Source organism: Dermacentor variabilis, chromosome 9 (genome assembly GCF_050947875.1).
Source record: "Dermacentor variabilis isolate Ectoservices chromosome 9, ASM5094787v1, whole genome shotgun sequence".
NCBI classification, from domain to species: Eukaryota; Metazoa; Arthropoda; class Arachnida; order Ixodida; family Ixodidae; genus Dermacentor; species Dermacentor variabilis.
In genome coordinates, this window is record NC_134576.1 from 146,163,321 (window position 1) to 146,182,639 (window position 19,319).

At 47.3% G+C, this 19,319-nt stretch overlaps 1 protein-coding gene across 12 annotated transcripts in view; it reads left to right on the top strand.

The window, feature by feature from the left end:
• The window catches only part of shot (dystonin-like protein short stop), a 318,414-nt gene extending 299,966 nt beyond the window's left edge, over positions 1-18,448 (top strand). For 6 of the 12 annotated variants that reach the window (XM_075669851.1, XM_075669858.1, XM_075669857.1 and 3 more), the window contains 7 exons: positions 3,811-3,923; positions 4,105-4,128; positions 4,386-4,499; positions 5,241-5,358; positions 8,241-8,356; positions 11,918-12,029; positions 17,504-18,448. In XM_075669851.1, the coding sequence (XP_075525966.1) occupies positions 3,811-3,923; positions 4,105-4,128; positions 4,386-4,499; positions 5,241-5,358; positions 8,241-8,356; positions 11,918-12,029; positions 17,504-17,748 (842 nt within the window). In that variant the 3' untranslated portion in view covers positions 17,749-18,448. The other 6 variants (XR_012822837.1, XM_075669853.1, XM_075669852.1 and 3 more) reach the window with 6 other exon arrangements.
• Positions 18,449-19,319: the final 871 nt, after the last annotated feature.

Here is a 19,319-nt window from a genome sequence, read left to right on the forward strand (position 1 = left end):
TTGAGAGCCACCTTACACACCTGCGGGCAGTTCTCTTACACGCCTGTCGGCAGCTGCCCTTCAGCTTAAATAATAAAAATGCAGTTTTGGCTGTCATGAAATCACTGCGCTAGGTCCCTTTGTCAGTGCTCGTGGCGTGCAGTCTGATGCCAGCGAAATTCGTGTGGTCAAGAATTTTCCAGTACCACATTCGGTCAAAGATGTCCGGAGCTTTGTCGGCCTCTGTTCTGATCTTCGTCGCTTCGTCAAGAATTTCGCCGACATTGCCCGTCCTGTAACGCAACTCCTGAGGAAGGACATACCGTTTTCATAGGGTCCTGAACAACCTGATGCCTTTCTCACACTCACTATTTGTTTTCACCCCACCCATCTTGGCCCATTTTGACCAGTCTGCGGCCACTGAATTTCACACCGACGCCAGCCGACACAGCATCGGCGCTGTTCTCGTCCAGATGCAACAAAGACAAGACTGCATCATTGCCTATGCCACTCGATTCCTCTCCCCTTCAGAGCACAAGTTTTCGTATCACTGAACGGGAATGCCTCGCTCTAGTTTGGGCAGTCGCAAAATTTTGACCATACTTGTTTGGCCACATGTTCTCGGTCATCACAGACCACCATGCACTATGCTGGTTGTCCTCCCTTAAAGACCCCACTGGATAACTTGTCACTAGGCATTGAAGCTTCAGAAGTATACCTTTGATGTCATTTACAAGTCCGGCTGAATGCACTAGGATTCCGACTGCCTCTCCCATCATCCCGTGGATCCTTCCGACATCGCTGTCCATGACGCCGACACGTGTGTCCTTGCCATCTCTGACCTTAATGATATCCAGAACGCACAGGTCAATGATGCGGACTTGCACTGCATTATCCACCGTCTGCACTCTCACCACTCCAACCCATCTCTTCACCTGTTTGTGCTCTGAGGTGGTATTCTCTAGTGATGCAATACTAACTCCGACGGCTCAGACTCTGCTTGTACTTCCTACATCTCTGCATTCCACGGTGCTCCAACAGCTATGCGATGCCACAACTGCTGGACATCTCAGAGTGTTTCGTACATACGACCAGGTGTGGCGTCGGTTTTTCTGGCCAGGCCTTTACTGTTCTGTATTTCGATATGTTGCTGCTTGCGAGTCCTGTCAGCACCACAAGCGCCTATCCTTGTTGCCCGCTGGTCCACTCCAGCCTATCAAGATCCCAACTATCTCATTCTACCGCATGGGCCTCTATCTGGTGTGGGGAGCACCCGCCTCCATTTCCTCCCGCGTACCCGCGGCGTCCCGTTCGCACGTGGCGACGGGTCGGGCCGGCGTAGACATGGGAGAGAGTCACTACGAGCCCTCCCTTTCTCCGTCGCTCTGATGACGCGCGTACCCCTCTTCCCCTACGCGGCACGGGAAAGGGAACCGTATCCGGTGGGCGAGGAGGACTTCCCCTCTCAAAAAGGTAAAAAAGCATAAAAGGGCGCCACCGGGGGAGACTCGCTCTCTTGGGACGCCGACACCTTGGACCGCCTGGACGACAGCACCTGCCGCATCCTGTGAGTGACCTCGTTTGTCTGACCCACCCAGACAACAAGGCAAGCCTTTTTACTACTATTACTGAGAGGACGTCCCTCTGCGAGTGTTCGCTATTGCTAATAGCAATAAACGTTGTTACCGTTGACACCGCTGGTTGCCTTATTCGTCCGAACCCGACGTAGCCACGATTCCCGCGCTACGGGTTGGGAGTACCACGAAGCGACTGCGTGGGGCTAGATCCGGAGCTCGCCTTCAGCCCTAGCCGCACGCAGAGTGGAACCCCCACACTGGTTGGACCATTTCCGACTCCATTTACGGGGAACAAGTGGATTGCCATAACTGCTGACTACACCACACGATATGCTGTCACCCGGACACTGCTGCCAAGCTGTGCCACTGACATCGTGGACTTTCTGCTTCACGATGTCATTCTCCACCATGACCCTTCATGACAGCTGCAGACTGATCGCGGTCGTTCGTGTTCTACGCATCACATGTTAACCACAGCCTACTGTCTGTAAATAAAGGGACATAACGAGAGTCCTAATCTCATGCTGACCACTATGCTCTCTGATCATGATCATCATGACGGGGACAGCACTTTGCCTTTTGTGACATTCACATACAACCCATCCCGCCACGACATCGCCGGCTTTTCTTTCTTCAACTTGTTGTTTGTCTGCCACGCAACACTGCCCTTTAGGACTCTCCTGCCATCGGCTACCTACGTCCCTACAAGACTATGCCTGCAGTGCTGCTGCTCGGGCTCAAACACTTCACCAGATTGCATGGGATCATCTCTCTGCCTCGCAGATATCCCAAAAGGCCCGCTATGACAGCCACTACAGATCCGTTTACTTCTCTCCAGGCTCTTTGGTTCTTCTTTGGACGCTGTCCCGCCACTTGAGCCTGTCTTCGAAGCTTCTGTCTCTGTACTCTGGCCCCTATAATGTTCTCCACCAGCCCTGTGAAGCCACATACGAGATCGCCCCGGTGAACAGTAGCTTGTCATTGTCTGTTCTACCTAGTGATATTGTGCCTCGCCCGTTTGAATCCCTACTTCGACAACAACCCTTCCCTTCCCTAAGCGCCGAGGCACCGCCCTTACAGCAGGGGTCATATGTTACAAGCATAAAAAAGCAATTCCTGTACATTGGAGACGGCACCTGCAAGGAAATGAAGACGACGATTGAAGAAGGGGGGCGCTTGTATGGCTATTGTTCTGCCATCTCAGCTTCTTTCTGTATATATTATGCAAATACATTTTCCCTTTTGTTTTGCCTGCTCTTATCCCTGTCACATTTTTTTTAGTTTGCCCTTTTGAGTTTTTGCACACATAAGACTGTCGCTTATTTTACGCATTCCTCAAAGACGCAATAGCGCCGGTGTCTTCTGGTGAGTGTTCGTCGCTTGCTGTCCTGCCAATTAACTCCCGTGAAAGGCCATTGTTCAACTTCAGCGACAAAAGACTGTCGAAGCACACAAAACAAGTGTTTGCAGCATCTGCATGGAAACCAAATGAACCCATCTGGAAATTTCAATCATTGGCATGGTTCAAACCGTTGCAACCGTCGGCATGTACAAACCAGTGAGCAAGCTGACTGCAGCGCCAACTCTACCGACAACAGCATTGGTTGTGCATCCAAGTCCCATTCGACACCATGGTTGTATGGCTGCTTTGGGGCTTTGATGCAAGCTGCATTGCATGCTGTTCAGAACTCGGTACATATCGAATGTGTAAACATAGATTGATTCATGCCAGGTTAATTGTCTCCGTCTCTGCCTTCACTAAAGTAAAGAATTTGTATGAGGTCGGAGAAACCGAAACCAGTGCTGAGCTCGCCCGGACTACATTGCTTATGAATACAGTCATGTGCAGAAGCTACACCCCCATAGCTTTCGCTTCATAGCGAAGGAAAGTTGTCTGCGAGTATAGCAATGTTTTGTCAACGTTATTGAGATCAGTGGTCTGTTCTGATACTGTGCACTAAAATGAAAGGAAACACCAGATTTGCATTTAAAGCTGGTAATGTTCTTGTTTCTGTGGGAAAATAAAAAGTTTCATAAAGAGAATCTTTAACACGCCGATTATGTAGAAAATAGCAGTGGCTGGGGCATCCTTTCTTGCATGTTTGGAGGAATCATTGTTTGGACGCAAACACGATGCTTTCTTTCGTATTAGTGCAGTGTAGGCGTCCTGATGGACATCATGTAACCTGCTTCCTGCTTTTAATGGTTCGTCTACATGTAGCCCCAACATTCTGGTGTGTGATGCTTGTTGCAGAATTCCCGACGAGCAGACTCGAGATGGAAAGGGTTGCCGACATCTTTGACCGAAACGGCGATGGTTACATTGACCATAAGGAGTACATTGACACCCTTCGTCCTGATCGAGATGTGAGTCTACGTTGCTAACAGCTCAATGCTAGGCTCTCTAATGGCTGTACTAGTAGCCTTGCGATGATGCCTGGGTGATTTAGTGCTCAGTTGTAAACTTGCAAGCTTGGTGCTAACCTTTCTAACATGGCTTTTGTCTCTTCTCTGTCTCAACAAACACTAAACACAACCTGTGCTGCAGTGCTTGGTTCATGGTGCGAAGCAGGTGAGTGCCAACTCGACGTGCTAACTGTACTCACTGCACTGTTATGAGCTTGCCATACAGCTAGCTGTGTTCATGGGTCTGTAGTCTGCTGCATTGAGTCCTAGCGTAGACATTGGGGACTATGCAGATCCGGGGGAATGTTCTGTAGCATGACTTGGTCACTAACATCTCAACGTAGATCAGTCATTGATGGTGCTTGCCGATTGATTGGGACTTGGCTACCATCACTAATATGTGTGATGCCCATCGGCTTGCAGAACAAGCCCCTTACAGAGGCCGAGAAAATCCAGGATGAAGTTCAGCGACAGGTTGCCAAGTGCACCTGCGTCCACCGCTTCAAAGTGTTCCAAGTGGGCGAGGGAAAATACCGGGTAAGTGTTCATGACTGAGAGCAAGATTGAGTGTGCTTGAGAGATATGTCCTTAATGTTAACATTTGCAAGCAGGGAACAATGGGAATTAGAAAATTCATAGTAATCTGCCTTTGAGCCCATATAGTTTTTCATAAGTGGCATTGTTCTCTCTACAAGATTACTTCCTGTATAATGCAGATAGCATTCTGCTTTCATATTTATGGCATGTGCACCATTCTTAGTGTTTCAACCTTACCATTTATGAATTGTAGTCAGATACTGAAAATATCGGAGGAACAGTACTGAGGGTGACATCTTGTTGTGCTGTGTTCAGCTAAACGTTGCAGGACTCTTTCTTCAAGGAATAACATTGACCTACTCAGCCTCGTGTAAAAGTGTTGTCAAAAACATATTAGGCGAGGATATTCATTACCTTTTCCTTTTCCCCCATTTATGTGAAGTGTCCTACAGCTCAAGAACATTTCTAATGTAGCATAGTCTAACACGGTGCCATTAGACATCACCAGCTGTACACTTCCATTGACACCTCCAGCATTTTGTAAATCTTAAGCACCTGTCAGACTAAGAGTCCTTTTTGTTATTTGAAAAGTGTCGCACATACATTGATATTTAGTTAGAGCTTGGTTTATGTTAGAGTTCACAATCATGAACTTACCCTGTACTGTCATGGTTGGCTTTTTTTCTAGCAGAGGCTGGTTTTGTGGCCTCCACTCAACCTAACATTGTCGGTCGCTTTCAGTTTGGTGAATCTCAGAAGCTGCGCCTGGTGCGCATCCTGCGTAGCACAGTCATGGTGCGTGTAGGTGGCGGCTGGGTGGCCCTCGACGAATTCCTCGTCAAGAACGATCCCTGCCGAGGTAAGCGGGGGGCCAAGGCAGTGCGCCTGTGCTCCATATTATGCCAAGCTGCGACTACAAGCCGAAAAGCTTTGTCTCTCCATCTTCTTTTCTTTCATTATTAACAAGGAGCGGTGCTTTCCCTGCCACGTTTTTTTCTCTTCTCTTTCTTTTTTTTGTTCTCTTCTGTGGCAGGAGGGAGAGAAGAAGCATTGTTGCTAACACGGCTAATAATCGAGCAGTACCGACGCAGCCAGTCCAAACAGTTTGCAGTGCAAATGGCGCCCACTTATCCCTAACCCCCTCTTCGCGCGCGGCTGTGCCTTGCTGGGATTTGGAATGCGTTGTACATAAGGGGGCCTGCCTGAGCATGCTCGTCGCATGCCTTCTGTGCATGCTGACCGTACTACTGTCCGGCCCCTTTCCTTCTCTGTCTCTCTATCACTCCACGGAATTCTTTATCTCAGGGGTGGCCAAACTGACCCGGGAGCAGCACATAGTTTTTCTTTGGTGTGCTTGTGACTCGCGACTGGTTTCTTGGTCAGGTGGCAGGCCTGATCAAGCAGCAAGTCACCTGCTACTACATGCAATAGTCTGCTAGCATACATCAAATGAGGCAACTTTCGCAGTCTTTTGCTTCTGCCATTCCCCAATCGGTGTTTCTTCGCTGGAAGCTCAAATAGTAGAGATGCAGCCAATGTCATTAAGGGCAAAAACTCCTGCGTTTTGCTGCAACTCTTGAGCAATGCATGGTCAGCCTTTTTATGACTCTTTGAACACATCTGTTTGACCACCCCTGCCCTATCTCGAGCCTGCAACCTTATGGGCAAACATCTCACCTGCATCAGTGTTGGGTTTCACTCCCGACTCTGTTATAATGTGCTAAAAGACTTTCTTTCTTCAGTTCTTTTTTTTCTGGCTTGCACAAAAGACTATTAGCTGTAGTGTCCAGAGTATGTCTCCTGTGTGAGATATCTTGTATGTGTGTGTGTGTGTGTGTGTGTATATATATATATATATATATATATATATATATATATATATATATATCTGTATTTAAAGCTTGGAACACATGCAGTGCAGCTGTATTGGTTTTACCTTTTACAGGCAGACTACCGTATTTACTTCAAAATAGGTCGAACACGTATATAGGTTTACCCTTATATATAGAACTCTCCTCCGAAAGATGAAAAATTATGAGTCAAATATAGATTGACCATAACTTTTTCAGAAAAATCGAAGAACTTTGAACATGACACATCTTCATTTACCGCAAGTTCGGCTACTAAATCTCGCTAGTCGATACCACTAGTGGCATCCTCGTCGGATGCTTCACAGGCATCCTTGGCATACCAAACAACATTGTCCTTGGTGCCGTTGAGTGTGTTGGATATGCAGCACTTAAAGCCACTCTTCGTAATCTTCAGGCTGGCTTTACAGCAGGCGCCACCAGGAACTCTGCTAACTTGGTACTTTTGCTAGCTTTGTTCCCTAGCTATGTCAGCTTGTCAAGTTTCTTTGGTCACAAATATAGATTGATAGCACACTATGGGTAACAGTTCCGAAAAAAAGAAGGTCGACCTATGTTCGTACAAATACGGTAGTTTAAATTGTTTGTTTGATTGTAAAGGTTAACTGGAATTTTTCCTGCATGAACATGCTGTAAATTTTATTTTAAGGTTGCCCTTTTAGAAGTGGCATAATGTTCATATCTCGCTGCAGGCTTTCAGCTCTGTGAGATGTTTGCCATGGTGTAAGACGACACGGCACCAGCTTCCTGGATGTTCACCATAATGTTAAGCAAGCATGTAACATTAATAGGAATGGTCTCTTGCACATTTCCTCCCCTTGGCAACAGGCTGCGCCATGTCACTCAACTGTTCTAGTTCGAAGCATTGGTAGTGCACGTCCAACAGTGATAAGCCGCTGTACATAATATCTCCTAACCAAATTAAAGCTCTGTGCCACATCCCACTTCCATGGCATGCCACAAGGCTCACATGCATCAAGATGCATACTATGTAAGTTGCTGTGGATCTATGAACATTGTACAGTGTGTGAAGCAGGCTTATTCTTTGGGTGTGGTGGACATCCATGGGGCTTTGCCAACAAGCTCTGCCTTTGTTTACCTGCGATGTGGTGATTGTAATCAGATTTGTACAGTGTGTTTACAAGAAACAAAGAGAAATGAGCAGCGTACCACGTCAAAAAAAATGCAAATTCAGTCAACGCTTTAAAGGGAGCTTGGAAAATAAATGTAAACTGTACATCTGAAGTGATGTTTAGGTTGATGAAACTGAGTGAAGTTTTCGAGAACAGTCCAGTTTATCATGAAATTCAAGATGACAAATTTCATCTTAATGTAATCTACTTGTATGTTATTTGGATTTCTCATTGTTATGCTTGTTGCACAGCTTGAAAGGCAACTGGCATGGCAGCTGTGTTAGTGATCTTGTGAGTCTTGGCCCACAGCATTATGATGTGGCAGTACCCTCATTTCCTTTGTTTTATTCTGTCATCATTCTAAGCATCAGTAGCACACATCTTGCTCACTAATTTAAATGAGCTGGAAGTCCACACCATAATATGTTGAAGTCAATTTGGACATCGAGGCAGTCAGTGTCGGCGTGTCAGAAACGCACCAGCCAAGCTCGTTGTCATTGTTTCCGCCGGCCGAGTGTTCCCGTGCATGGTGGGGGGTTGGTTATGCCTGCTGTGGTTCGTTGTCTGTATGTGGCTCGGTCGGTGGTGAGCGTGTGTTGTACCATGTGCTCCCCTGCGTGTGGTGTGTATGTGTGTGTGCACGTGGCTGACCCGTCTGTTGGACGCATGCGCGTGTGCCCCCTCCTGCTGCTGCACCCCTTCCCACCACCACCACCACCGTCACGTACCACCACCACCAGCCAAGGGGCGCACCAACCTGGAGCTGCGCGAACAGTTCATTCTGGCCGAGGGCGTCAGCCAGTCCATGACGCCCTTCAAGCCCAAGACCTTCTCGCGGGCAGGACCCATCACCAAGGTGCGTGCATGCTTTCACGGGACGCAGTGGGGGGAAGCAAGCAACCCCCTGCACCCCCCCCTGCTTCCCTTCCTCTCCCAACACACCCCTGGTTGGGCACAGCAGCCCGGAGGAAACTCGTCAGCCGTTAGGGGGACGCCAACACGTCTGTCAGCAGCGCACTGCCTCTCCCTCCTGGCGCGGCCATGCACAAAGCTGTTGCCGTCTTTTTCTCTCTGTTATCTCGCTCTCTCTTTCTCTCTCCCTACCCTGCCCATTCTCAACTGGTGCTGATAGATAGTTTCTTCTGGGGACCCTTGCAGCAGCTCCATTCCAGTCCATGATGCCGTGCCTGCCAGTGCAGGGCTTCAGTCCGTCCTTTTACCGACCTGTGCCGGCTGAAGAGGGCTCTAAGATTCCTGTCTACGACTGGGTAATGGGGTGCTCCTATGCATGTCTGGGCTGAGGGAACGGGGCTTTCCCCGGACACGGTGCCTTGGCAAATACTCATTGCCACACAGCCACTGAGATCCCTCGCTCGCTTCTCCACCTCGCACACTCCCTGGGGAAGGGAATGAGCACAGTGAACATTGTAAGCAGCAGCTTCAGTCAAGTGTACCTACTGGCTGACTACAGTAGCCAACCAATTTTTTGGACACTCAATTATTTGGGTTTCATAATCACGCCAACATATAGGCCATGGGACCAGATTATAAAGGCAAATGAAAATTTGGTCAGCATGTGGCAGCTTGCTTAATTTTTACTGAATTAATAAAAGCACGAATTGACGAGGACGAGACAAGAAGGTGATACAATATGCACTGACTTGCAACTAGTTATAACTGGTTAGTTAGTAGTAAAGAGTAGTTGTAAGTCAGCACATTTGTGTGTCACCTTCTCATACATGTCAATTTGTGCTTTTATAATTCAGTATAATTCAGAAGTAACTAGCCTGCCAACATGCCTTAACAAGTTTGCTTGATTTTGCTGATATAGTTAACCCTTTCACTGTCAGCTTTTTTTTTTCTTTCTTTCTTCTTACACTCGCAGAATTGGGGTGTGTTTCTCAGATATGATAAAACGAGCACATCAGTTTACTTTGGCTATACAGAAGGGAAAAAATAACAGGAATAATGGCAAATGCACTCTTGGTTGGGTCCTCATATTCCTATCTTCATTTCCTATCTCCTACCTTGTTTCGTTTTGACGGTCATGCTTTTGCATTAGTGCCACTGTGTCAGGGTCATAATTCGACATTGTCGAAGTTGCCACTTCAGTGGATGACACACTGTCATATTCCAAGTCCGAGCTTCACTCGTATTCGAAGTCATAAGCGCCACCGCTCCTATCAACAGTTGGAGGTCCCACACAAGCAGCCATCTCTAAGCGATCAGGCGACCATGCTCAAGGACTTTTTGTCTGGACCAGACAAAGCAAACAGAGCAACAAATTAAAGAGAGAGCCACAAATGAGAGAGGCAAGATAGAGGGCTGAGCCATCCTGGAAAAAGCACATAGATGAAAGGAACACCCTTGTTGCTGGAAAAGAGGTGCGCCGCAGCAAGAACAGCGCAAGAAGGGGGGAAGAAACCTTCTATAAACGTACAATAGGTGGTAAAAATGCACAAGAGAGATGGCCTTACGCTGTGGCGCCAATATTTGCTCCAAGAATGGCCAACATGTCGATGTACAAAGTCTGGGAGCCACCCCTCCTATCTGCAGACGCAAGTACTTGGTGTGGCATAACCAGGCCCTTAAAGGGGTGTGTTCCACACTGCACTAACAAAAACCTAGACTGAGCAAACCCAGAGAGGAGAAAATATATTTAAATATACACAAGATGGGGCAGAACAACCTCGGAGCTCACAAACTTTGTATTACTGCAAACATCTGAGAGCAGAGAGTAGGGAATGTATGGGTACGTCAGTGACGTGGTGGGACAGAAAAGCGAAAACTTAACAGTACATCAGTGACACTGGAAGGGTTAATGTTCACCGCCTCATGGACAGTGCAGTTTTAAAAGGGGTAGGCTGAGCCTTTCCATGGTATAGTAATTCCACGGCTATCCAAGTGCTGTTAAGCCACTAAGTCTGATAGCCCAGTGATTTCGATTAAATGAAAGCCAAACCAAGAGAGTCAGATTTCATAATTGACACTCCACCTTCTGGGGGAAAAGAAGAAAAGAAAAACTTCATGTGTAACATTTGAAGCAATGCAAGCAAGAATACATAGTAGCTGCACCAGCTGTCGCAGTACAATATACTGTTGTCACGCAGCAATCGGTGGTAACCAGAGATTACACGCACTGTCAGCTCCAGATGGCTTATCAGCAACAGTATGCCGATCTGGAGCCAACATGTAGTAGTAAGACTACATCCAAGAGGGCAGAACATAAATTTGCATTGCCACGTGAACCTAGTCGAACTTGTTGGCTTTGGTAATAGCAGTCCCATTCACCTCCGAAAAATTGGGCAGCAACTGTATTATGATAAGTTGGGTGGCACCATGCAAGGCAGCTGCAAGAAAACCATTTCACAGTGGCACTGACTTATAATTGAGCTTTATTTATGAATAATTGTACCTTATGGTTGCATGAACCTAGAGAGTTATATAAAAGATAATCTGGCGGACAAGCTGCGAGCTGATACCTCACATTCAGTCTGCATTACCCAAAGCACTCATTTCTGTGTCAATGTTACTGTTGCATATAGCCCATCCATACTTTCAATTCCCCTTGCCTCCATCATTTCTCACATCTGCAGGCACTTGGGCTTAACAAGACTTGCAAGCATGCTTGATTCATTGTAGTTCACCACGACAAGTGTAGCAGTGATCAGGCTGTCTAGCAGCCTTAGCAGCACAACTTAGATGGTTGGTATGCTCATACAAGTGAACAATAGAGACGAGCCCTTTAGCGACTGAATAAGTCAGTGCCAGTTGCTATTTTTTGCACTTCCCTTGCTTAGTGCTTTTCAGCTTTTCAGATAGCTGCTTTACTTAAAATTCTGCACATATTATGTGATTCTAAATAATATATGAATTATTATAAATATTAGATGAATAAAATATCAGACAAAAAAAAATATTTGTGCACTATATTACAAAGCAACACTTGAACTTAGTAAATATTTGGCAGCCAAATAGAACACGTGAAGTGAATGTGATACTGTGCCAAAGTAAAGTGAACCTCTTATTGTGTGCAAGATTTTGGGGTAACTTGTTTGATCTGCTGCACATGTTGCCCTTGGTGCGCTCACAGTGGCAAGTTGGGCATGTCCAGGCCTTACCAGAGCACTTTCTTTTAGATCTTTTTCTTTTTACACATTTTGGCTCTTCTACAAAGCATGTAAAATAAATGCTGATTGTTCTGTAAACACTTTGTGTACTTTAAGGAAGAGACACCTGTCTGCAGATTTTTGCTGCCTCCAGGTTGCTTTCTATGATGTGCTGAACACACTGTATAAGGCCAACAGAAGAAGAAACTGAATGTCACGGTCATGAGTAATTCGACGTTCACCACCGGGCACGTGATGTGGGCATCTTCATTGTGTCCACTGTCTTGACCATCCATTGGTGGGCGCAGGTGCGAGAAAAGACGGAACGCAGCGTCCCCCTGAGCCAGCAGCAGCAACAGCGCATTGTCGCAGACGACGAGCTCAGTGACGGCTCAGGCCAGCTGCGGGTCACCCGCCTTGGTGAGCACAATGTTGATGAAGCACTCTAATGCCTCTATCGCCTAAATTGCATTGAATTAATGGGACAAATCTTCTTGCAGAGCACAACTTCGGTCTCCAAAGCAAAGCACATGCAGCCATTGGTTTCAATTCCCGCTCTCTGCACTTGTCTCTCAGTTCTTTCGTGCAAGTTTGGGCAACTGTGGAAGCAGTTTACATAGTAGAGCCCCATTTATACATTTTTCTTGGGAACCATGGAAAAACTGAAGCAAGGAATTTACTACAGTGGACTCTATAGGTGGAGATTATGCAAGTGCAGTGTAGCTATCAGGAAAATGATAACACTGGAGAAACGTTAATGGCGTTTCCTTGAAATTCTCAAATGGGCATCACGCATGTCAGCAAATACCACCAACCCTTGTCATGTGCTCTTGTAAGACTTGCATAACAAAGTATTAAAATAAGTCTTTGTGGATTCTAATCTCTTCATTGGAGAGTCTACAGCGACACTACTGACAGTACCCGAGAGTGTTGAAGTTGTTTGGGACAAATTAGTCATTGAGTCATTGTTAACAACATAGCTGCTTTTCTTTTTGACATTCTTCACCTAACCATATTTGATGAATAAAAGCTTAAGGTGCACAACCAGAAGAGGACGGTGAATGGAGACTGGAGACGCATGAGCACTGACTCGCAAAAATTTGCAAGTTAGCACTCGTGTATTTCCTGTCTTCTTTCACCGTCCTCGTCTGGTTGTGCACTTTAGTCACGTCTTCCCAACACACCCAAACGGCCACATTATGGAACATGTTTTGTGCAATTTTTCATGTTTGTTGTTTCGAACATCTTTGTTTCATGTCACTGCTCTGTTTCATAACTTCAACATCTAGGCAAGGTAAAGGCAGTCCTTGTCTCGGAATCTTTAGTTGCTGGGTTTACACGTGACACATAATCTGTTACTTGTTTTCATGCGAGAGCGTGCAAGATTTGATACAAGATTTGAGCATAAGAGATTTGATGTGCGTATGGTAGTGTTTGGTTGGGAAGCTCATACTTATAACTTTACTGTTACCCTTGGTTCTCTTGTTTCTGGTGCAGGTGATGCAAGCGTGTAAGTTTGTCCTCATGGGCATCCAGAATCTGGCTCTTCTGTATCATTGGACAATTAATATTTTACTAGAAAGCAGTGTAACCTAAGTTTTGTGGGGTCTCTCCTCCCGTGGCTCTTGGGACAAAGGAACGACAACACAGTAGTGCAAACAATCACAACGGCATTTATTGCACCTTTCATAGATCAATGCCTGCTAGCCGAGTTGCTATCCACAAAACATGCCGATGGGCGCGCGGCAAATCTAGAAGTCTGACTCACCGCGACCGGAAAACGAGCGAATATGTTCACCCCATGCTGGATCCCAACGCCTGGTCGTTCGCGCCTACTGTCACGCCAACGGTGGCGCATTTCAAGGCGGCCACGCGAGACAGTCTCGCAGAAGCATGGGTCGCTGCACGCGCGGCACGGCACGTCCGTGCTGCTTGCTGTCTCGAACCCCCAAGAGAGAGCGCCTTCCACTCCCGCACCCAAGTAGCCCAGCCGGTAACAGCGCAACACTCGCGCCATCTCTCGCGCTGCGCTTCAACCACATCGACCGCCGCGGGCGTCACGCAGGCCACGCGGCGAAGCGGGATTGCAGGAGATGGGGGAAAACAAGATATCTGGGGACGCGCGTGAGTCGCGCATCCCCACATCCTCCCAACCTTAAATCACTGCATACTCCGGCGAAACATGTGACACCGTCTAACATCAAACTGTGCTTCGCGAACAAGGTAGAACATTAAACAGTGGCCGCGCCGCGGAAATGTCCACGCTGTCCATAGCATGCGAGCCGACATTGTCCTTGGGTGCACCGCTGACGTCCGCCGGTCACAGCGGCAGCTTTGCAGACTCGGCGGCACGATTCCAGGCCAGGACTCCGGAAACGACGACGCAGTAGTCGGAACGAGCAAGCGTCGCTCGCGCCGACGCGCCCTGCTGGCGAGAGCCGCAGTAGCTGTCGGTGACCGCCGGCTCTTTTGTCCGCCGCCGAGGGTTGTGAGCTGGATACAGGAGGCCGCCGAAGTCGCTGCGTCGAACTGACCACAGCATCACCATCACCCGGGGTGGCTCGATCGTAGTCTGGGGCAGCAGCGCAGACGATGTGCAGGTGACAGCAAGCCAGGGGTGACTCCACTCACGCTGCATACACTCAACACACTCGGCAAACACTAAAGTAGTGCAAGGGAGAGGAAGTCTGCATGCGCATCGCCCACGTAGTACGATGTTCAACGCGGCTAGCAAAGATTGGGCAGCTACTCAGATGCTAAGTTCACGTGAACGAAGCTCGCTTCCTTGAGTCGGAACGAGTAATTTCAATTCATGCGAGGCTAAATAGAATGAGGGAAGCGAATTGCAACACCTCAACGCCACGGTCCACCAGGTTGTGTCCCTTCACGTGCGACAGGCAGCTTCGTAAAGCCTTAGGCCTAAAGCGTCGCTACCTTGACAACAACCGGCATCCAAAACAACACCCAAAATGAGCGCAAAACAGGCAGCCGCAAGGAGACGTCAGCTCTGTGAGGTGGTCCTACTCCGCTCAGTGCACACAGCATCCGAGTTGACGGCGCCCACCGTCCTAGACGGTGTCGGAGCGCCCGTGGCCAGGCCGCAATACCAGTCAGCCCGTAGTGGCACCCGTGGCCCGCGGCTACCCGGCTCCCAGAGCCGCGACTTCTTCCGAGTCAAAGAGATAGAAGAAGTTATTTACATAAGAAATTCGGACCACCCACGAGGCTTCCGTACTCACTCGCTTCAGGCTTGCCACTGCTCCGCGGGCGCTCAGCCTCGCTCTCCCAGGATGCAGACCACGTGGCTCTCGTACTGACGAATGTCATTAAAAAAAACACTTGCGAAAAGGCTTAGCATGTTGACATGTTCAAACACACTACAGCCACCATAACCTCACTCAAGAAAGCACGCCGCCGACGCTAGCGATCAAAATTCACGCTAGGCCTACGCTTCGGTTCAAACAAAGGTCTCGAACGAAGCAAACTGTTAAAACTATCGTCCGATGCCCCAAGAGCCCCACGTTGGGCGCCAGATGTGGGGTCTCTCCTCCCGTGGCTCTCGGGACAAAGGAACGACAACACAGTAGTGCAAACAATCACAAGGGCATTTATTGCACCTTTCATAGATCAATGCCTGCTAGCCGAGTTGCTATCCACAAAACATGCCGATGGGCGCGCGACAAATCTAGAAGTCCGACTCACCGCGACCGGAAAACGAGCGAATATGTTCGCCCCTTGCTGGATCCCAACGCCTGGTCGTTCGCGCGTACTGTCACGCCAACGGTGGCGCATTCCAAGGCGGCCACGCGAGATGGTCTCGCAGAAGCATGGGTCGCTGCACGCGCGGCACGGCACGTCCGTGCTGCTTGCTGTCTCGAACCCCCAAGAGAGAGCGCCTTCCGCTCCCGCACCCAAGTAGCCCCGCCGGTAACAGCGCAACACTCGCGCCATCTCTCGCGCTGCGCTTCAACCACATCAACCGCCGCGGGCGTCACGCAGGCCACGCGGCGAAGCGGGATTGCAGGAGATGGGGGAAAACAAGATATCTGGGGATGCGCGTGAGTCGCGCATCCCCACAGTTTATATTTTGGAAATTCACTTCTTATATTGGAGCACATTGTAATACTGTACCCATAGTTGTTAGCCTTTCACCCAGCGGACTTCATTTGTCCCAAAAGGTCACCTTGGTGCAAAGGTAGAAAACCATAGATCAGCCAAATGACCAGTACAGTCACAAACCAATAAACCAGACACGGATAACTCGCACAAACTTGATTATTTGGACAGCTCCAAGGCGCCACCACTAGCCCCATAGACTTTTTGAACATAGTAAGAAAACATTGCCGATCTGTTGTACAGGCTACTGTGAATATGCGAGTCAAATGTTACTGCACTGCATGCGGCAGAAAAATTTCTTGCTCTCACTTCCGCATTGCTGTTATGAAACATAACCGAAAACGGGTGGACCCACCAACACTATTAGCCGATTTTGCAATCACAAGAGCATTCTCGATGATGCATAATTACTAATTTGAGTTAAATAAATGAAAAATCTATCTGTTTGTGATATCAAAAAGACAGAGATATCCTTTCATCTTTACACTGTGTAGCTTAATCAGCTGCATTGGCCTCCCAGATGGTGGCGGTGTGCTGTGTAGCACAGTTTACTGTGGCCACCACAGGGCGCCATGACTAGCCATTTTGCTGCCATGACACTCAACTTTTGCCTGGGGCATTGCTTTCTTGGTTTCTCCGCTATGTAGCTTCCAGTGTTCTAACGGAGTCGAAAAGAGAGAAAGCCATGTATCGGTGCGATAACTCCTTATAGTTGAAGGATTCATGAAACGACGTCCTTTAATAGTGAGGCCATGACTGTAACTAGTTGCATAAGGACAACCGAAATTTTGAGCATCTTACAGTGCATCGTGCGATAATGCGGACTCCAACTGCATGACTGTGTGCTTGTTTGGCCAAGTGTTAAGCAGAAATAGTTACATTTTTGTTTTGATATGTTTCTGGCATGGTTGTCAGTCATGTCAGTGGTGCCTCCTTGAAACTGAAAATAGCAAAGCCTAGCCTATCTAGTCGGCCACAATGAATATTCGGGGCTTGCATTTACTGTACTTTTGTCTACCTGTAGTGACAGCATGACAATGGTCGAGCTACAGGCAGTGATCTTGTAGCAATGCCTTCCGCTTGATTCTGTACCACCCTTATTATCCACCACACGTGGCCGGCTGATCGCACTGACATGTCTGGACATCACACTTACCACTGATGAAGTGCAAAAAGCGTGAAAAGGTATAGCATAAAAGGCATGGCTAGAAAATCACAGCCACGTTTTGCTCATAGCCATGAACCATGGATCATGGCCAAACGCAAGCATATGTGCGCGTTGACAAACTCGGGCCGTATTCCTAGATGATCACTTTCGAGGACACTTTCATTGTCACGATATTTCACTTAATTAGCACTGGACACATTGACGGGCAGAAGCATTTCTGTGCTGTGATAACGTGACATGCTTGGCACTGTGCAAAGGATGTTGTCACTTGTAGACACCGCTGCTGCTTGCACTTGTCATTCAAAAGATAGCGTGCTTTGCATTGTGCCAAGAGTACCGTGGCTCGTAGATGCCGAAGTGTCTTGTGCTTGTCACACAAAATTGAAAGTATCCCCAAAAGTGACTGTTCAAGAATGCAGAACACTTTTTTTTGTCTACTCGTGAAATAAAAATTTTTGGGCGAAACCGGTATGTCAGACTACCGATTATTCTGACATTTTGGTGGTTCCCATGGAGTCCGAATTATTGGTCGGTGACTGCGTGTAATAAAGTCCTGTTTGCGCATACCTTAGCCAACCTCTAGCTTTTCCCATGCTCTTTCTTCAAATAGGAACACCCCGAAGCCGGCCTTCAAGCCGGCCGTCAAGTCGGCCATCAAGCAGGCCGCCAAGCAGGGCAAACAGCGACCTGTCCGCGGACAGCATTGATGGCTACCACAGCCAGAAAAGAACACCATCTGCGACACGTCAACGAACACCCAGCGGATCATCTCAGACCAAGATCCCCACACCACGACGGCCAACATCAAGCACCAAGGATTCTGACGTCAAGCAGCAGCGCGAGCGATGGAAGTGAGATACTTCGCATGGAAAAAGCGCCACCCTCAACAGGGTCCACCACGCTACTTATGTTTCTTCTTTGTTGTTGTTGACACTGGCTTTGTAGAAGTTGGTTGTTAACATTGTTCTTGTGCTTTTTAATCCTGCCACAGCTTTTTCTAAAGGGCTTTGCGCCAGTCGCGCAAGATCGCACAGGTGCGCATTGTAGTACTTGTACATAATATTGTCGTGATGCCAGATCATGTTGCTGCTGCACTAGTCCAACTAATATTTTTGTCACGCAAATGTGATTGCATCGTGGATTCCTGTCAAGCAACAAAGAGCTGTTCAGAACATTCCAGCAGCAATGTCCTCTTTTTTTTTTTTTGTTTGTTTGTCATGTTACGCTCGCTCACCGAAAGCCTCATAGTATGCGTATACTAATGCAACATTAAGTGATTTTTTAGTTGACCAGAAAAAGCCTGGTTTCGTTCAGATTGTTTGCCCACCAAAGGATTGTGTTAGGTGCCACCACTGAGGCTTCTTGCCGCTGGGCTTCAGTCAGGCTCCGATAATTTGCATTTCCTATTGTGTGAGCAATTAGCATAGGCTCAGAAACTTAACTTTTTATTTTTTTAGAATCTAGACCGCAATGTTTGCACTTTTGTTCCATTGCATTAACCAAATCGCAGCTGTTGTGTTTAATATAGGTATGAATAAAGAGACTATATACATTATGTGTGCCTCTTGCATCTTTGTCTCATCTCCACACTCCTCAGGACACCAACTGCTAAAAAGTTCTCAGCAAACTGCTAGAAAAAAAAAGAAAGGTGGATACAACACAGCACAAATTTATTTCCAGTAATACAAGAGTTCTGGTAGGCACCACTTTTGTTCTTGATGTACATTAACGACATCCAGTTTTTCATTAAAAGCTCAATTCAGATGCGCCTGTTTGATGATGACTGTGTCGTGTACACAGTCGTACACAACTCGGAAGACCAGATAGAACTTCATAATTCACTGCAAACAATTTACTCTTAGTGCAACACTTGGGGCATAAAACTGAACACATCAAAAACACATTACATGTCTTTCAAATAAGAAACTCCCGCTTAACTTTGCATATTCGATCGGAAGGTCAACAATCAACAAAAGCGACCAGGTAAAATACCTAGACATTAAACTCGTGCCTAACCTTAACTGGGAGCCGCATATTTCAACCATGTGTCAAAAAGCCATAGGCAAATTATCCTTTTTAAAAAGGAAACTATGCGCAGCACCACCACACCTCAAACTAAATTCGTACAAAACACTAATAAGACCATGCCTAGAATACGCAGATCTAATCTGTAGCCCTAATCAAAAATACCTTATAAATAAAATAGAATGCATACAAAAATTTGCAATTAAGTTTGTATATTCGGATTACAAAAGGCAGTCCAGTATCTCAGGTCTGCTAGCAAGGGCAAACCTAAAATCCCTCTCGCAGAGAAGAGCAATTTCGCGACTAAAATTCATCTATCACTTATACCATGGTCATTTCCAGATAGCACGTTCTCATTACCTGCAAGATCCTCCAAAACGCTCAACCAGACTAAATCATTC